General features: G+C 43.3%; 1 protein-coding gene across 1 annotated transcript in view; it reads left to right on the top strand.

Annotated features, from left to right (window-relative positions):
• The first annotated feature begins 2,417 nt into the window (after window positions 1-2,417).
• DCUN1D4 (defective in cullin neddylation 1 domain containing 4) overlaps window positions 2,418-20,495 on the top strand; it is a 73,295-nt gene continuing 55,217 nt past the window's right edge. Inside the window, 3 exon segments of the mRNA XM_030818947.1 lie at window positions 2,418-2,461; window positions 2,463-2,496; window positions 2,498-2,576. Coding sequence (XP_030674807.1) covers window positions 2,418-2,461; window positions 2,463-2,496; window positions 2,498-2,576 — 157 coding nt within the window.

Below are 20,495 nucleotides of genomic sequence, written 5' to 3'. Positions count from 1 at the left end.
CTTTTCTGTGCAAAATAACATGTGTCTCAGCCTTTGAATTACCATAGTAAACGGTAAAAAAAAATCATAAATATTACACACACAAAAGATTTGAAACGTATTAAATGACATATAATTTATTACTTCCTAGATGTAGATTAAGCTGAAACATAAATAGAATAAAGAATGCAGGAGCAGCTTCCCTGCTCAGAGTAAGGGCGGATATTCTTACTGCTAGATCTGCCCAACAAGCAATCCCCTATCTCAGAGTCCAGAGGTACCTACCCATCACTGTGGGGCCCCGCTGAGGTACTGTCATGATAAAGGTGATCAATAAGGATGTTCTGCGAGAGATTCTTGTCTTGAGAAGGAACCTGAAGTAAATAATAAATAACTTCAGGTACAGTTCTGAGATTCCATAAAGTGATTCATTAATGTTTGAATGATAAAAATATTATATAAATAGTATTATAAGGATGTAATTTATTAAAGAGAAATTAGCGATTAAGATGGAGGGAGCATTTTACCATGGGAGTGCTGTGGAACGCAGAAACTGGTTTTTCTGAGCCCCTTCCAAATAGCATAACATTTGTGTCCTGATTTAAAATCTAAATTTCAGAGCCTCGAAACCCAAAAGCCTTGGCTGTAGAAATCTAAAACCAAAAAGACCATGCGTTCTGTTACCTGTGATTTGTGGTGTCACCTACTCTTTGAGGCTCCCAGGTAGCACAGGGCCTTAGGATATGGGGATGCCTTGTAGGTGTGTTGTTGTTGGAGTTGGTGGCGGGGATGGGGGTGGAGGCAGGGTAGGGTGGAGGTGGGTTGAGGTGGGGGGAATCCTCCGTTAATATCTAGAAATATTGTTCTGTTACCATAATGTGGTGTGATAAGTTAGTTTCAAGTATTGAAAAATCAGGGCAGAACTCATGGAAATGGTGCGAATTCTTGACTTAGGGTCAGAAGAATTCACCAAAATTAACGTCTCCCTCTGCCAAGTAACAGCCAGTTTCAATTTCTGTACGGCCTCTCCGCGGGAGTGACAGGTTTTCTTAGATGCCGCCGGGGGTCTTTCGCGGGCTGGTGGTCTGCCTCCCGGACTCGTCCATGTGTCAGGCTCAGTCCGCAGCTCACAGCGCAGCCCTGTATTTCTGTCTGATGTCTAGGGCATACAGATATGTGTGACGGACAATGCTCGTGGCATTCGAAGCCTCAACAGACATTTGTGACTAGAGGAAAGAAGTGTGAGAACTCTGCGAAACAAGTGTGCGGACTCTGGAAATGAAGTGCATTTCGAAAGTGGGGAGAGGATGGATCTTCGTAGGAGAAATGGAAATTTGCTCCCCACCAGAAGGTTTGCTGGAACTGAAGACGCGGCAATTCTTAATCCAGTTTCTTGCGGTAGGAAACAGCTGGCAAGAGAAGTCCCAGTCCGAGTTCGGCGCGAACTGGACAAGTGTCGTGGGACAAGTGGCGGGAGACCCGGCCGCGTGTCGCCGGGCGCTAGGGACGGACGCACTTCCCTACTTCCAGCAGCGGGTACGAGCCGCCCCCAACTGCGCTGCCCTGCACGATTCTTTGGGAAACACTTCGCGTGCTTTGTTTCAGACGCCGACCCATCTTTCTTGGTGGGTCTCCAGCTCCACCAATCCCGCCCGCCAGTGGGCGGGGTTTCAGGGTCAAGGCGGACCAATTTCCCAGCTTCGCCCCTACACGCGCTCTCGGACCCCTGGGGGTGACTGACAGCAGCCGGGCCCAACCCGCTGCTCCGGAGCGTGGCCTCCGCCAGGGGCGTTACGGAGACAAGGCCCCAGGACCAATCGTATTGGCCCATGGGGGCGGGGCCTCGTTGTCAGCTCCAGACCGGCGCTATGGGCACTCCTTTTGTCAAATGAGAGACGCAGTGGGGCGGCCCCTCAGCCGCAGTTTAGCCAATGGAGAAGGCGAGATGGGCGGGCTGGGAGTGCCCGGCGGCGGATCCTCAGCTCTGAGCCGAGGTTCAGTGAGCTGGTGGGGGGACCGCGAGGCGAGCGCGGGAGCCTGGGCGGCGAGCCGGGTGTGAGCTGCCTAAAAATGCACTCGGATGCCGCCACTGTCAGTGAGTAGTGGAGAGCCAGCCAGCGGGCCGGGGCCGGGGCCGGGCGGCTGCCAGCACTAGCCACTCGGCTCCCACAGTCCCCGCCCCACGCCTCGGGTCCCGAAACGCGCCGGGAGCCCCTGCCCGGGAACCACCCCTTCCCCTCCCGGGCCGGGGCGGGCGGCGACGCTGCCGGCGGCGTGGGGCGGGGGCGGGCGTGGGGGGAAGGGACCGGCCTGCGGGGAAGGGACCGGCCTGCGGGGAGGGCGGAGGTGAGGGGGGTGGGGACTGGCTCTCTTTCAGTGTTGGGGGAAGGGAGGGCTGGACGTGCGATGAAGGGCCGAGACCGGAGTGTCTGGGGTGCATGGAGGTGGAGGCAGCGTTGGGCTGTAGCGGGCAGGGCCGGGGATGGGGGGGTGGCACCGGCGGGGAGAGGGAGGGAGCGAGCGAGCGAGCGAGCGGGGCACAGGGGTGAGGATTTCCAAAGGACTCAGCGGTGCGGGCGGCTCCGTGAGAAAGGCGGGTGAGTGCGAGGGGGGCGCGGGGGCGGGGACAATGGGAAGAAGGGCTGGTTGGCGGGGGGGGCGGCGAACAATGGGGTGGGGGAATGGGGGCAGCGGCCCAGCGGGGCAGGAGGGCGGGCGACGGGACGAGGGCTGATGTAACGGGAGAGCGATGTGGTGGGAGGGACTGGGGTGTAATGGTAGTTGGGGAGTCCGGCGGGGCGGGAGGGGCGTTGGAAGGGCGGTGGGTAACGGAGAGTGGTGGGAGGGAAAGATGTTGGGGTAATGGGATGTGGCAGGTGTGGAAGGGTAGGGCGATTGGGGGGAAAAGGAGAAAAAGGTGGGGAGGATTTGGGGTGGCAGAGTGGGGGCAGGGGTAGAGAATATGAAATGGGGGTGATGAGCCAGTCGGGGAGGAAGAGGAGGTGGGGCGGAGTTGGGCAGGAGGACTGTCACGTCCAGATTCGGTCCGGAGCCGGGCTAAGGGGGTGTCAGACTGTGCTTAGGGGAGGTGCTTCCTCTCCTCGTCGAGGCAGGGTCCTTTGAGGGGGGGAGTCCAAGCTTCGGGGTGCGGAGAGAGGAGGGGGCGGGGCTGAGGTGGAGGAGACGGGGTAAGTGCCCTAAGGTTGGAACTGGCCGTGGCTCCCCCCGGACGGCGGGAAGCGAGGTCAGCGCTGGCGCGGGCTCAGGCAGCAGGACTAGGAGGCGGGGCAGGGGTGCGGGCTGCCGGCTTTCGGCCGCGGGAGCCAGAGGGGTAGGGCCCTGAAGGCCGGGTCGGGGGCTTGGTGCCGGGGAGGTGTCGGGGTCCCTGGCAGTCCGTGGGTTTGGTAGTCTGTGACGCAGTTGTGTAATTTCTGACTATCAGGTGTGGGGATTGGTGCCATGGAACCCGCTTCCCTAGAGGGATGGCCGGGCCCTAGGCCGCGCGCCACGCCCGGGGGGGCGCGACTTCTCCCAGGCGTGCTGGGAGGGCGCTTGAGGGGTTTCCTTTAGGGTTTGTCTCCAGTCAACGGGTGTGATGGGGAAAGGCGGTCCCGCGGAATTCTGGGACTTGTAGTCGCGGCCGCGCCGGGCCGCGGTTGGGTTGGGTGCACGTGGGTAACTGGGGAAACGAGTCCCGGCATGCAGCGCGTCCTTGGAGCCTGCCTGCTCGGCGAACTCGTGCTTTATTTCCCGGCCAGCCCCTGCGCGCTCTCGGGAGGCGGTTGAGTCCCCAGGGACGAAGCGGCTCCCCAGCCCTTCTCCCTTGCGAGAGGGAGAGCCCACGCCAGGCGCAGCCCTCTCACACTTAGGTTCTTGGTCCCCAAGTGAATTTCCCCCTGCGTTTTGTGCCCTTACTTGTGGAATAAATGCTTGGTCTTGAACCATCCTGCGCACAGGTTGTGGGAAAACATTCAAGATGCAACACAATGTAAAGCAGCCGTTAGAATGGTGTATTTAATTATGGCATCCAGTGTGTATAAGCACTGGGTTCAAACATTGCGTTACATAAATATGAGAACACAGTGGAGGTACATGTAACCCTTGTAAAGATAATATAAACTGTGTGTTGGTATTTCTTGGGGTGTTTGCAAAAATAACTGTCTTGAAATGAGTGATGGAGGTGGCTTAATGGAATTTGGGGTGGCAATGTGAAGGTGAGCAAAGGTAATATGTGACGTCTTCAATTTTCGAAGAAGCTTGGAAAGCAAATGAGAAGGGAAGAAAACTGTAAAAAGTGGAGAACCTTAAGACTTTTTGTTTGCTTGTTTTGTTTTTAGCTGCAGGCTGCAATTCCTTCTCTCCTTAATATTAGAAACCTTCCTCTCCATAGGTAGACTCCCTAAACATCACATCCTTCACCAGTTCCCTTTACTGTTTACAAGGAAGGGACTCCAGAATCTGTAATGTAGAAGGCTAAGATTAATGCAGAGATGATAGATTTTTGTATGTAATATATAAGGTATTATGAAACTGCTGGCAACATAGTCATTAGAAGAATATTGTAATTTTTCTGATGATAAAAATATTACCAAGAAGTCCTAAGATTTGTAAACCTTTTGGTGTGGTTACAAATATACTGAACTTGGATACTTGATTGTTTGATGGTTCTTTTCATAATGAGTGAAAAATTGGGCAATGTGTGTGGTGTTCTTGTGGAGATCATCTATATCTATCTGTCATATTTGACTTAATCGTGTGGTGAAATATCCAGGAAACTCTTGGTAATATATAAATATGTACAAAAATGTGCATTTAACTCTGGAATTTTTTCTTGCAGAGGGTAAAGTGATGAGGTTGAAAAACATGCAAGAGCTATAATTGTCTTCAAAATGGTGTTTTTAAAGAAAATATGAAGCTAGTCATAGCTTTCCCTTTTTCTTTCGTTCTATTATATCCCAAAGGGCAGGTGCTTTTTATACACATACAGCCCACCTCCCTCCATTGCCCAAAGCCCCAGGCTCCTACACACTTTCTGCTCTGGTTTTTAGGTTCCTTTTTGATTTTTGGCGCTTAGGGAGGTCCTTTATTTTCTTGTGAACCTAGCTGTGCATTTAAACAGATGTTTCTTACACGTTATCCAGAATTTTTGACTGTTTTATATTAAGAAGGATTTTTAGGTAATCTTGTCTGTAACACTGCATTTTCTCTTAGTGGCCTTCACTCTCTTCTTCCTCTGTTCTTAACTCTATGTACCCCTACTGGCACTTAATCATATTTTTTCAAACTTTATCATTATCATCTTTTCTGTTTTTATGTTAAGTTGCTCCCAGCAGCTCTTCTTGTCTTACTACCTTCTTCCTGGCCACATGTTTACATTATTATCTCAATCATCATCTGCTAATTATAACTAATAATTAATAGCTAATAATCCTGCTAACTTAGCAGCATAAAAATCAGCCTGTGAGAAACTGACCTCATGATGATCTCTGTTGTATCAGTTAGGATGCCTTTGCCAATACAATGCTCAAATTAATGGCTTAAATGATAGGGCTTATTATTGTTCGGTAGCAAGAACCTAGAAGTAGTTGGTTCTAAAGCTGGTGCAGTGGCTTAATGATGTCATTAAGGATCTAGGTTCTGCATCTTTTTCTTCTTCTATTAGTGTTTTAGCTTTTATTCCTCAGGCTCATTTGCCTCATGTTTGCAGTATGGTTGCTGTAGCACCAGACATCATGCTTGGATTGGAAAGCAGGGAAGGAAGGTGCATATTTCCTTATAACTCCCTGTTAACAGAGAAGTCTTTTGCAGAAACTCACTTTAGAGAGTTCCATTTCAGTGTCATTGGATTGAACTGATCTCGTGCCACTGCTAGCTGTGAGGGAGGCTGAGACAGTGAATGTCTGGCATTTACCAGCATCTCTTGTAAGATATGGCCTTTCATAGGGTGGAAGAAGGGTGAGAAGAATGTGCTGGGTTGGCAGCTTGCAGGTTATATCCCTGAACCAGCTACTTTGGCCAGCTGTCTCTGGCTTGGTCTCAACCTTTATGTTGATTTATTTTCTGCCTTATTCTAAAAGAATTAGGGGTGACTTGCTAAATATAGATAAAATCCTGTCAAGGGAAGGAAAATTTATGTATAGACTTGTAAGGTACACAGAAACACTTGCCATATGTTAGAAATATTTGGCACTGAGCTTCTTAATAGTCAAAACAAAGAAGAGAACAAAACTAATAAATTTTATTCATTTGGTAAATGAAGCTGCAGTAATTTTAATAACCCATCCTGAAATCCTGGACATTTGTTATCCTCTTCTTCCCTGGTCAGTGGCAAGGAGAGATTGCATCTCTTCCTATGCCCAGCCTCTCTTTTCCATACCTATTGTCATGGCCGTATGTCTGAGACAGCCTTTCTCACAGTGTTATAATAACCAGCAATACATTTTTCTTTCTTTTTTGTTTTTGTTTTTAGAGGTTGAGTCTTGTTATGTTGCCTAGGCTGGACTCGAACTCTGGGCTTCAGGGGTCCTTCCACCTCAGTCTCTTAGTAACTGAGGCTATAGGTGCACACCACTGCACCTGGCTCCAGCTGCCCTCAGTGCTACTGTTTTAGAATTTTTCTTTACTGTGCTTCCTCTCTAGCAGACTCTCCTTCCATGGAATCTCTGAAGCAGTGCTTCCTTCTGTTACTCAGTTTTATGTTACATAACAATAGCTGCATGTTTACTTTTATTTCCCCTCCCCAATTAGATTATTATCTTTTTGAGATCTGGGACCATGTCTTACCTAGTATCCACTGTAGCATCTAGCATGATGCCTTGCATAGCTACCCAAATATGTATTGAATTGAACTTAAATGGTCAACTATTGAATAACTTGTGCATTAACTAGAAAAATTAATTCTTCCTGTTGCTGTTGTCTTTCGGTATCTTTAGATTTTTCTTCAAGGAACACAAGCTTTCACCTATTCATTCTTTGCATTTTTTAGACAAAGTCAGTTGTATGCAAACTAATTTAATATTTCTTTTTCAAACATGCAGATATCAGTTTTAGAGAATGTGGCATGGAGAAATTCTCAAGGAGAGAGTAAAATGCTGGTGATGTGCTGAGGGAACAGAAGGAGTGTTTGTGAATGTGCACACGTCCATTTCTGGTCTCTCGTGTCAGCGTTCTACCTGCGGAAGGTTAAGGCAGCATTAACAGGTCTGATGTTAAGGGGCCTAGAGTGTTTGTCCTTTTCCCTTCTTTTTGTTTTATATCTATATTCTGGTCCTAAGGATTTATTTCTTAAGTTAACAATATAGTGAGATCGCTGAAAGTCTTTCGTCAAATATACAGAGCAAAATTTTCTTTGATGAATCTGACATAAATGCTGGTAAATTTTTATAGTTGGTCAACTTGAATTGATGTTAATTCTTCTCATAGCTTGCTTTTTTTCTTTTGAAATTTACATTAGGAAAAGTACCTCTTGAGAAGTATTCTAAGCAGAACATGTATTTTAAAATGTGTTTTAAAAAGAAAAGCATTGAAATGCATTTTAAATAGAATTAGGTATTTTAACAATCATTGTATGACAGTTTTAGATGTAGCAAAGTATCTGCTACTTCAGGTTTGAATTGCTTTTAATCAGAAAATGCTGTTAATGAGTTATGTTCAATCTAGGAAGATAGGCTTGTCATTTGTAACTAATGTACTGAATAAAACACTAGATATAAAAAAGACCCCTGCCCTCCTCAAATAGCATTACCTGTGGTATGATTTATTTTAGTTCTGCCTTTGAGGATTTTTTTTTTTCCTTGTGAAAGTTTTTGCTGGCCTGTATCAGTAGATTTGCAGAGACGGGGAGTAATCCATTTGTGCTTTTCCCCCGCCCCACCACCACAATTGTTGGCTTTTAACATATGTCATCTTAGGCCTCCTCCATATTAGTTTATGATTAGTGTCTGTAATGGACACTGTCAGTCTTATGAGGCCCTGACTCTTGGTCTGATTGGAGAATTCTTACCCTAGCGGGCAGATCTTCTCAGACACACTCACCTGAGACTGTGAACCTGAGGCTGGAGGCAACGAAAGAAGAGTAGCCCATGTGGCCATTTTCTGGGGGGATGCACAGTGGTGGCTGCTGTGCTTCTAGAGGCAAGGTCTAGTTGTTGCTGCAGTGATGATGCAGTCTGCTGTGTGCCCTTAGGCATTGTTATGGCCAGGGGGAGATTCTGTGAACTAATAGCCACCCCCCTCTTTTTTAAAATCACTTTTCTGTTTAAATTAACTAGAATTAGTTTTTGATGCTCTCAACTAAGAATTCTGATACTTCGGCATCCAGACTTGTCACTGTCGCTGGTCAGATACGTGGTAGAAGCCCTTGTGAAGAGCAGTGATGTATCTTTTTCATCCTGGCTGCTTGTACATTCTGGTCAGAGGTGACCCAGAGGACTGGAGGAGGACACAGTCGATATCAGCTGTGGGTCTTGGGAGCTGTGTTTGCTGGTGGTCAGGCAGGACTCCGAACCACACACTAGCCCAGCCCACTGGGTCTCATCATGTGCCACTCTTTACTGCTGCTTTTTCCTAATTCTTTGTCCCCCAAAAGTTGGGATGCCTGGGAGCCAATACATAACTCCTTGTGCATTTTTCTTTTTTTTGGCTCTGATACGGGAATATTAGCCACAGAAATATGTGTGTGTGCGCGTGTGTGTGCATGTGTGTGTGTGTTTTAGTGGAATATTTATTTTGTTTAGCCAAAAATTACATCTGATGTACCAAATAACTTTTTAGTCAACATTATTTAGGTATAATTTTATGTATTATAAAATTATAGTCATTTTAAGTGTTGTTTGGTGAATTTACTAAAGATATAGAACATTTCATTACCCCAAAAGTTCCCTTGTGTCCCCTTGTAGTCAGTGCTTCTCCGAACCCTGCCCCACTACCACAATTGTTGGCTTTTAACATATGTTACCTTAGGCCTTCTCCATATTAGTTGATGATTTGTCACTTTGCTGTTCCTGACGATATTACAGTATAATAAAGGCATGATAAATCTCTCGTTTTTACTGAACTATGAAATCCAAAGAAAAACTATCAGTGCTGTATAAATTATCAATCTGATAAATAATACTTTGCCACACGGAAGTGTCTTGAGTTAGATGACTTGTTCTGGTGAGCGGCTTTCCAGTGGATGGCTTTTCTGGCTTCTCTGTGGCCTGTAGACATGCAGGGCTCGGGTTTTCTCCCTGGATGTGATGATGTCTTTTAATTGTTATCTGGGTCAGGTTGGGAGGCAGGAAAGCCAAAATGGCTGGATTCAAATCCTTGCTCTGTCATCTCCTAGCCAAGGGACTTGAGTAGAGTTACCCAGCTGCTCTGTGTGCGCTTCAGAACCCTCGTGCCTAAAAATTGCCTATTGAAGGCTGTTCAGTCGCCAAGTGTTTATTGGGTATCTACTATGTACCAGGCCCTGCTCTTCATATTTCATGAAGTTTTCCTTTTAGCGTAGGGGAGGGGGCAGATAATAACAAGTAAATTGTGTAATATGTCAGATAGTGATAGGTTCTGTAGAGAAAAACAGAGCAGGGAAGGGGTGCATGCAGGCACCCCTGTGTGCAGGCGTCGGGTGGGGTGGAAGGTGTTGTAATTTTAAATAGCGGAGCCAGGAAAGGCTTCACTAAGGAGATTTTAAGCTAAGCCCTGATGGAGGTGAGGGGTCATTCCAGGCAGAGAGAACACAAATGCAGAAGCTCAGAGTGGGGAGCAGGCCTATATTTGAGGAACAGCAGAGGCTGGGGTGCTTAGAGTAGAGTTGTGAGGGCGGGCAGAGGGAAGAAAGTAGGAGGCAAAATAATAAGTGGTCCGAAGGATTAAATGAGATGAAACACATAACATGTTTTTGATGCTTACAATTACTGTGTGATGACAGTCTCCTAGATAGGCTTTAAAAAATAACTCTTGAGAAGAAAAGGTTATAAGAAAGAACAGAACCAAATGAGGCATTCCCTCACTCATCCATTCAGCAAACATTCAAAGGGATTTTTGCTGCCAGGTGCTGCTGTCACAGGCAGGACTGCGTGGGGGAGACCGAGGCTTCAGGAGCTTCCTTCAGTGAGTTCAGTGTGGAGACAGAAGGAATGGATGCATGGGATGATGATGCCTGCTAGGTTAGATGGATGCCCAGCGGGGCTTTGAGAACATGTGGGGAATGGTTAGCAGTTGTCATGTGAGTTTTAGCTTTTGAAGTTGGGTTATGTGAAGAACAGGATCTGTGTGCATGTGCAGGTGGCGCGTGGGGTCAGGTGGGAGCTTTCCAAACCCAGCGACAACATGGTATGGTGGGGACAGAGAACTGTGGCAGGAGAGTGGGTGTTTGGTAGGCTAGAGTGGAGGGGAAGGTGAGGTGCAGGGCTAGGCCGGAGCTGGTGGCAGGGGTGGGGTGGGGGGCGGTGGGAAGAACTCAGAAGAGGCACCGGGGAGAGTGTATGAGTGGAAGGGAACTGAGAGAAGGAAAGAGAAGTCCGAGCTGGGACACAGGGAGGGAGGAGGAGCAAAGGGGAATGGGGAGGGACTAACACGAATTCAGTGATGATCTTGGATTTGCTTCAACTGCTTTGCCTGTATTAGCTGTTTTAATCCTCACAGCAACCCTCAATAAGTTAGGGACTATTATTATCTCCATTTTACAGATGAGGAAGCTGAGGTGTAGAAAGGTTAACTCACCTTCTCAAGGTCACACAGCTTATAAGTGGTGAATTGAGATTCTAACTCAAGCATTCTGACTCCATGATCTTGGTAACCCTCTACTGCCACTGAAATCATTCTTAACATTTTGTTTGTGCTTTTCATTGAACCCTGATTGGAACACTGCATGTATATTGGAATTCTTTTTTTTTTTTTCTTTTGTCACTGGCCTATGAATGATGATGACAGAGCCAGTTGATGTGATTATCTCTTGGTTCTTTTCTTCTTGGAATGAGTCCCAGCAGGATCAGGATCTGGGATTTCTGAGTCTTTTCTTTCCCATTCTTCTTCATCCCCTCTCATTTTTGCCGGTTTGCTTACAATGAGAGTAGGCATTTAAAAACTGATTTTAAGTGGGAAACTGAAGAATTGTGGCAAAATATTTGCATACTCTTAACTAATGAAATAGTCATTTTTCGTCTTCTTAGATTTTATTTAAATAGACTTGTTATTTTTAAATATAGGAGATCTCAACGACATTGCAGCAAAACTAGAAAACAACTACTAACTTCATTTTTACATAACATTTTTGAAATTATTTTTCTTTTTTTTTCCTGTAGGTAAGGGTAAGTTTAATGTCTTGTCCTACATATGCAATTCCCAAAATTAAACCACAGATCACTTCTTAATTATTAATTAAACAGGAAAGGGGATAGTTGTACATTTAAGTCCAATAGCTAGTGAATTAGTAGTTTTAAACACCATCACTTTGTGATCTCTTCTGCCCTGTCTTTTTGTAGTTCTAGGTTCAGTCTGTCTCAGTGTCTTCTACGTTCTAATAATAATAGGGATGAAAACAATTAACGTTGATTGGCACATAATATGGACCAGCACTGTGCTAAGTGCTTGACATGCACCATCGCATTTAATAATCCCCACAGTAGCCTCGCAGAGAGGGTTCTGTTATTTCGGCTTTATGGCTGAGGACACGGGCACAGTGAAGTTTGGAAGCATTTGCAGGGTCACTCAGTTAGGACTCAGTTGGAGTTCTGACTCCAACCCAGGGCTTTATGTTATCAGAGCTGATTGACATTCTTTAACCAAAATCTGGGCTCATTTAACATTAGTGAGATGAAAGGATTTTTACACTGAACCACCCAGTGATTCTGTGTTCTTCAGTGGGTAGCACAGATTATTTGTGCTCGCCTTCAGTGGGTAGGTGGGGTGAGGAGAATGAAGCTAGGGCCCTTTGTACCATGTCACATTGGGAGTGCAGCCAGACCGGGTGTCCTGAAGTGACTGAGTCCCTTGGGATAGCACCAGCAGGCACAGGCAGTGTGGTGGGCGATGGATGGATGCTGCCTCCCTTGGGCGGGTGGTTTCTTCTCCCAGCCCCTTTTTTGAGTCCTGCAAGAGGAAGAAAAAGCCAGCAGCAATATGCTTGGATAGCTTTAACTTTAGATCTGTGTTCAGTGAAAATGCTGAATCACTTTGAATGACCTGTTCCCTTATCAATTTTCTCCCTTGGCTTTTGGCTTTTGTGCCTTGTAAATAGCAAATATTTATTGATGAGAAGAATGAAGTTAGTTAACACCTTCCTCACCTGCTACTTTCAATTCTTTTGGTTTTTACCCTGCTTTTCAGCTCTGCAATCTTTTTCCTGGACCTTGGCCTTTTCATTGTGTGCTGATAGGGTATGGTGAATGAGTTAGATTCCTGTCTAGCGGTGCTGAGGTTGTTCCAGGAGTGGATTGGCTACTAGCAGGCCAGGGATTGAGTTGAGAGTCCAGGATAGAATCTACTTCTCTGGTTGCATGTTAGAATCACCTGGGCTGCTTGAGAAACACATGGCGCCCCACACCCATTTTCATTTAATTGATCTGGATTGGGGCCCTGGTATTTGCTGTTTTTCAGTCTTCTTAGGTGATTCCACTGAGTAGCCAGTGGTTTCATTTAAATATTAATAGCTTAATTAGGAAGCTGGGTTTATTTTGGGCTGTGGAGATGGGGCTCAAAAGATACAGCAGCTCCCCCATAGGCACTGCACTGGGCAGATCATGCAGACCCTTCCTGCTTGCCTATGACATAATAGTCAACTCTTGGTAGTGCTTCCCCTGTGCCACGCACTGTTTGAAGCACAGTGCAGCATTAACTCATTTAATGCTCACGATATCCTTATGAGACAGGCACTGTGATTATCCATTTTGTAGAAAAAGAAATTCCCACTTGTAGCCATGAAGGACATGTAGCCCATAAACCTAGGTTTTGGTTTTTCCTAGATTTACAGTATAGAAAACATTTCAGATCTTTGTGTTTTAATAATTTAGCCACAAATGTGAATATATTTGATTTTACAAATGAAACTGAGACCTGTGCCATGTCATATAGCTAGTGACTATCAGTTAGTATACAGAGTTGTAAATTGGTATTGTAAATCATTTAAAACACTACTTTTTTATGGTTTTGACATAGATTTTACTTTATGGTACATTTTATATTTCAGGTTATTTGAGATGTACCTCATTTTTAAAGGGATCTTTTTTACTTAAAATTGCATTTTGTACTTTTTAAAAACATATGTACTGTGATCTTTGAGTGCATATTAGATCTTCACTGACCTGTGATCTGACCTGCCTCTTCACATTCTGGCTACTGTAACCCTCTAAGATACTAAGCAAAACTAATAGCAGCATTTTAAGCATGCTCAAGTCCTGCCATTGTAAAACCCAAACTTAGCACTCCTTCAAACCCACAGGCATTTCTAGTCTCCCCTTTATAGCCAACTTACTGAACAAGTTGTCTTTGCTTGACATAGTCTGTATTTCTTCATCACTCATACGATCCTCAGCCCACTTTGTTCTGGTCTCAGTTCTGTCATTGCAGTCTTTGAGGTCATGGAGTAACCTCCATGTTGCTAAATTTAGTAACTATTTTTAAAGCATTTATTCTCCTATTTATTGGTACCTGCCTTGTGCTAGGTTTGTGCTGTTGTAGGTACAGGTCGAATGTCCTTTATCTGAAAATCTGAAACCCAAAATGCTCCAAAATCTGAAACTTTTTGAGTGCTGACATGACACTTAGAGGAAATGTTCATTGTAGCATTTCAGATTTTTGGATTAGGAATGCTCAACTGGTGAGTATAATACAAACAACAAATCCTGAAGAAATCTGAAATCTGAAATGCTCTGGTCCCAAGCATTTCTGATAAGGGATACTCCAAAAGATATTGGGATAGAGTAGTGAATAAAGCAAAAGGAAGTCCCTATCCTCATGGAACTTGGGCTCTAGGAAGAGTGACAAAGACATAAATAAATATTTAATATAATGTCAGGATCGTGAAAGACCTCCTGTTGTATGACTCCACTGATATAAAATGTCTAGAATAGGCAAATCTATAGAGACAGAAAGTAGATTAGTGGTTGCCTAGGGCTGAAGAGGGGTGAAGGGAGAAATGGGGAATGACTGCTAATAAAAAATATTTTATTATTGGATTGTGGTGATGTTTGCACAACTCTGAATATACTGAAACCATTGAATTTTACACTATAATGAGTGAATTGCATGCTATGTGAATTATATTTCAACAAAGCTGTTAATATCAGGAAGTGGTAAGCGCTATGAACAAAATCTAAATCCACTGGGAGATGGAGGTACTGTTTTGCATAAAGACGTTAGATGAGACATCTCTGATGAGGTGACATTTAAATAGATATTTCAGGAAAGATAGCTGTTGGGCCTGTAAACGTCAAGGATCATGGAGGCTGAGGGGCACAGTAAATGCAAAGGCCTTGAGGTAAGAATTCACTTGAATATTCACGATTTGTGTGGCTAGAATGGAGTAGGCAAGGATAATGGAATGGGATGACTTAGGTCAGATCCTGTAGAGCCTTGTGAGGACTAGAATTTTTTTTCTTTTATGCTGCAGTAGCAAATACAACATCTCAGTGATTCAAGTAAAAGGTTGTTATGCATCCTTTGTGGGTTGGAATGGGTCTCTGCTCCACATCGTTGACATTCTCATCCCTAGTCTATCTGAAACCCATGGGAAAGAGGGCATGTGTTTCTAGAAGGAAGGAAACAAGGCAAATCTAAACAGTGGCTCCCAACCACAGTGCAGCCTTGGCTTTAACAATTTTTGTTTTCTTTTCCAATATCACGTAGTAAAATTGACTTTTCAGGAGGCTGAGCCATGTGACCCATGGCTTGAAACACCCTTAAGCATTCCCTGGTGAATCCCAGTTAGAGAGGCAGATCCCTGTACCTCAATTGTGTTCTTGTTCTGTTCCAGAGACATTTAGATGAGTGCCAAGGTTAGATGGTAACCTTTAATTTTGTCTAATTTTGTTTTGCTTTTTTGGCAGTAACATGGTCACTATTTTACCCTTTCCTTCTGCTGCCTTTATAGGTTTATTTCATCATTTTCATCGTCATCGAAAAGCATTTATTAAGAGCATAATACTGTTTAAAACTTTTATACCTGAGAGAATTGTTCAGCTGTAGTTTAATAATAAAAAACTTTGATGATGCTTTAGTGACCAGAAGAGTGAATTGTGCTTAAAAATAGAAAGTTAACACTGGTGTTAAATCTTTTCTGTACCATTATTTCCCTGGGGGAAAAATGGTGAATTGTTTCAGATTCAGCCAGTTTTAAAATTTTTTTCTTTAATATTAAATTACTTTAAGTGTGTGCTTGCTTATTGACAGCTTTGGTTAGGAAATGCTGGCTGCTGCTTTTTTCCTATTACAGAGTATAAAGATAGATTGATATTTTTGCTTTTATTGGAAATAATTGAGAATGGAAGAAGTAGCCTTGGATTGGGAGTTAGAAGATAAGAGTTTTGCCCAGCTTGGCCATAGCTAGCTCTCTGACTCCGCTCAAGCTAATGAAATGAGAATTGGACAAAAGAACGTGAACCATTGAGTGCCTCACTCGCTCTCATCTCTCACGTGCAATCCTGTTTTTCCTTACACTGCAATCACATTTTATATAGAGGTTGGTTCTAAAGTCCCTATGTAAGGTGAAGATCATTGGTGTTAAAAATACCATTGGAAACACTTGCAGAAGATTCCCCTTTGGAAGCTGTCTCAGAAGAATCCAGCACAGCCCATTCCTTCCTCCAGCATTGGAATAGATCTCTGGCTGTTTATTTGAGCACCAGTTGAAGCATCTGGCCTCGGCTTCAACTTCAGTTTAGGGACCATGTTTTATGAAAATACATCACTTTAAATACTCGACTCATACCATATTGTGAGACGCACAAAATCTGATTGGTATGTGGAAACTGAGACCAATGGAGTGACTATTCATGTGTCATGTCCCGTGCTCATTAAGTAGAAGGGGGGGTGGGCAGTTAGTGAGACAACTGAAATTTCTTTTCATCTTGCTTCTTTTTATTTTTTTGACCAGATGAGAAGAGTTGAATTTGTGTGAGCTAAATGTCTATTTTCTGCAACTCCAGTGTACTCAGAATCTCTCCTCTCCACTTTTACAGCCAGTGTCTAACTTCCCTAATGCTTTCCCACCTCAGTCACTTCTAGTCATCTCCATAAATGGCCACTCTAAATTCAGATCACCCATCATCTTTGCTGCACACTTGTCCTAGAGTGATCTTTTTAAATAACTCTCCTGATCAGAACACCTCCATGGCACCAAGACTCTCACAGGTGTGCTTCTCAGACTTCCCGCCAATGTTTTCCTGTACAGAGTTTGGTGAAATAAGTTGTTTCAGGGTCCTGGGAGCACAGCTTGATGTGAGGATTATGTTTGTTTTCATGTAAGACTGTCATATTATTGCTGATTAGAATTGATGCTGCTGGAATGTGCCATTCCTGTCATTACGTTTGCATGGTCTCTGGTGCCCCTGTTTGAAGTACAGATCCTTAGGAGATTAAATCTAAACACTCAAGCAGGATTCACAAGTTCTTCATTTTCTGATCTTTGCTTTCCTGTTCAGTCTCCTCTTACCATGACACTTCTCACATTTGAAGATCACTTGAAGTGCCCTGAATGTATTGAATTTAAGCCTTTGGTGCCTTTGTATCTGCATTTATTCATTTGTTGAATATTTATTGAGCACCTAATATGTGTCAGGTACTGTTCTAGGTATTAATATTACGGGATACAGCAATGGGCAAGTTTTAAGTCTTGGCCCTTGTGGAGCTTACATTCTAATGGGAGAGTATGATGACAAATATATAATGTTGGATGGTATTAATGCTGTAAAGAAAAGCAATGCATGCTAAGATGATAGAGTGAAGACGGGGCTCTGTTGGTCTGGCAAGGTTATGTAAGGAGGTGATTTTTCAGAATTTTATCCTCAATTGACAAATAATTGTATATATTTATGGAGTGCAATGTGATGTTTCGATACATGCATAATTGTGGAGTGATCAAATCAGGCTAATTAACATATCCATCAAAGGTGATATTAAAATGGAAACCTGATGAAGTATGGGAGCAACCATGTTATTATTAGAGGGAAGAGGGCTCAAGGTAAGGAGAACAGCACATGCAAAGGCCCTGAGGTGGGAGTGTTCTTGGAGTGTTAATGGAACAGTAGGAAGCTCAGTGTGGCTGAGTAGAATGAACAAGGGGAAGACGGGTAGAAGATGAGATTGGAGAGATTAGTAGATGCAGAGTGTACAAGGCCCTGAGCCCATAATAAGTTTTCTTTTGCTTTGAACAGCTTCCCCTTCCATCTGTAACTGTTGGGTGAGGTGGAATTAATTTTAATTTGTTCTGCATGCTAATCAGTTGCCCCTCTGTTCACTGAATTATTATGTCTTCTCCATGGAGTTTGAAATGCCATTTGATTATAGTTATGTATTTGTATTTATACATATATGTTTATCAGCTCTCTGTCACTGATTTTTCTTCTTGCACACATAGCATAACATTTTAATTACTGTACCTTTATACCAGCTCTTGGCAAACAATGGCTCATGGGCCAAATCCAGCCCTACCACCTGGTTTTTATAAATAAAGCTTTATTGGAAAGCAGCCATACTTATGTATTGTTAATGGCTGCTTTTGAGCTACTATGGCAGTAAAGTTGCAACAGAGACTGTATGGGCCAGAAATCCAGAAATATTTACAATCTGGCCCTTCACACAGAGTTTACCAGGCTCTGCTTTATACTGTGTATTGATACCTGATAGGGCAAGTTCATCCTCATTCTTTTTCAACAATTTCTTGGCAGGCCTAACATGTTTATTTCACCAGATGAACTTTAGAATCAATCTGCCAGGCTTGCCTGACTTCCTTCTTTTCCCCACCGCTTTTTAGGTGGAGAACTGGGGAGCCAGCAGAATAGGAATTTTGATTGCATCAATTTGTGGTTTAGTGAAGGGAGAAGTGATTGCTTTACAACGTTGGGTCTTTCTATTCCAGAAATATCTCTCTACGTGTATATCTTTCAGTAAACTTTAATTGTTCATTCTGAACAATAAAATCGTACATATTGGAGTTTATTCCTATATGTATTCTTGCTTTTTGTTGCCATTATAATTGCGATCTTGTCCCAGTTATATTTTGCAAGTGACTATTTATGGTATAAAGGGAAGTTTTTCCTTTTTATGTATTTAAATTCTGTTTCTAACCCTCTTATGAGAGTAAACTATTAGGACTGTTAATTTGTGTTTCTTTTGATTGACAGTCATTGTCTGAACTTACCAATAATTGTTTTATTAATGTTTATGTCTCTGCCTATATTGTGGAGTTCTCTTACCTATAGTAGTTTGGGGGAATGGACTTTGACACCCTCAGTGGCATTCGTTTTTTTTTTTCTTTTGTGTAGGTCACAGCAAATGGTAGTTAAAACAAGCAAAAAAAAAAAAAAAAAAAAAAACAAACAAACCAGACAAGTTTATGCTCTATCAGCAGTTGCTGGTAGTTTTAAGAAAATCCAGAAGATAATGTAGGCAAGCTATTTATCAAGCAGGCTGTGCCTTTGTAGAGCTGATTGCTGGTTTTAATACATATAGAGTTGCCATGTCACACAGGAGAGTCAGACTCAGCACTGCTTTACTTTGGAGAGCCGTTTGATCATGGAATGCAGTCAAAACCTAGCATTTATCCTTTGGAATTGAAATATGAGCAGAAGGAGATTTTTATCAATCAGTTAGTGCTTTCCAGAATACGTTCTCAGTAAAGCATTTGATCTTTACCCTTAACATCTATGCCTTAAGGAGGTGAAATCTACTGTAGATTTCAAGGGCTATTACTTGCCATGAGCATTGAACAGATGAACTGTAAATCCAGTGTGTGTTAACCTTTGTGAATCTATCTTTTAATGACATTTTTGTCTTTTTTTCTCCTGAATTTGTCTTCTCCTTATGTTGATGAGACGAAAGAAAAATTATCCATGTTACTGATTTCACTTCTTCCTTTTGCTTTTTTCTTTTTTTGGTTGAAGTGATGATGATGTGATAGCAATAGAGATTGGATATAGAAATGGATAATTGCTGACATATATTGTGTATTTGTGAAATGAACCTGTTTACTCTTGTTGCCTTTAGTAAAGTAAAACTCCATACGTGGAACCTGATTTTAAACATAATATCTGCATTTTTGTTCCTGTGTGTTGTGATTATCTGCAGTCAACATTATGAACATCAGTTGCTGGTATATGAGTAGCAGTGCCATTCTTCCATTACTATAAAGAAATACCTGAGACTGGGTAATTTATAAAAGAAAAGAGGTTTAATTGACTCCGGGTTCTGCAGGCTTTACAGGAAGTATGGTGCTGGCATCTGCTTCGCTTCTAGAGAGGCTTACAATCGTGGAGGAAGCAGGAGAGAGAGAGAGAAAGGGTGAGAGGAGGTGCCACATACTTTTAAATGACTGAACCCCATAAGAACTCACTCACTGTCTCAAAGACAGCACTAAGCCATGAGGGATCCGCCCCCATGATCCAAGCACCTCTCACCAGGCCCCACCTCCGGCATTGAGAATTACAATTCAACATAAGACTTAGGTGGGGACATATCCAAACTATTTCACCATCATAGGCTAAAAGATGTACCAGGCCACCTGCCTCAATTACAGAGGAAGCTCTGACCTTGGGATCATTGATGTAAGGCGAGAATTGGACCTAGGAAAAGTTAGAGACTATTTTAGACAGCTGCGTGGTATGGAGAATGGTATAAGTAAATATAGTCGGAATTGATGTCTTTTATTGAGCACTTACTATGTTCCAGGTATTGTAATGGGTACCTGACATACCTAGGCATTGTAATAAGTGTCTGATAAATATTTTCAACCATACAACAACATTATGAAGGAGAATTTTTTATCCTCACTTTACAGATGAGAAAATTGGGAGTTAGGTTAAATAAACTGGTAGACCTGAGATTTGAACCAGCTGTTAGACTCCAGAGTCAGGTTGTGAAGCAAAGTGGATTTTTGACAGGAATAGAATGGTTGTGTGTGTGTGTGCGAGTGTGTGCACACATTTGAATTCTGTTGGGTATAGGAAGGGCAGTGGGCAGAATGTGGGGTTGGAAGGAAGGGTTTTGTGGAGTGAGGTGGTGAAAGATGTTTGGAGTATGAGTTGGGCCCAGCTCACGAAAGTCCTGGAATTCCAGATTGAGGATAACTTGTGTTTCTTGTCTTTTCTACTTCTTCCATATTTATATAAAGGAGGGAGAAAGATATAACAGTTTTGGTTTATGTAGATTCTCTTATGGGAATTTTGGGAGTTTAATTAACAGCAGGGTGGTGAAATGACAAAGGCATAGCCTGGAGAGTTAGAAGAGACCTCATTACTGGAATGGCTTTTGGCAAGCCCTTTTTTCTCTCCCCTCCCTTACCCTCAGTGAAAAGAGAATCTAGAGCCTAAAGTTTTCTC

Source organism: Nomascus leucogenys, chromosome 9 (genome assembly GCF_006542625.1).
Source record: "Nomascus leucogenys isolate Asia chromosome 9, Asia_NLE_v1, whole genome shotgun sequence".
Lineage (NCBI taxonomy): Eukaryota > Metazoa > Chordata > Mammalia > Primates > Hylobatidae > Nomascus > Nomascus leucogenys.
This window is presented reverse-complemented; position numbering and strand designations above follow the sequence as displayed.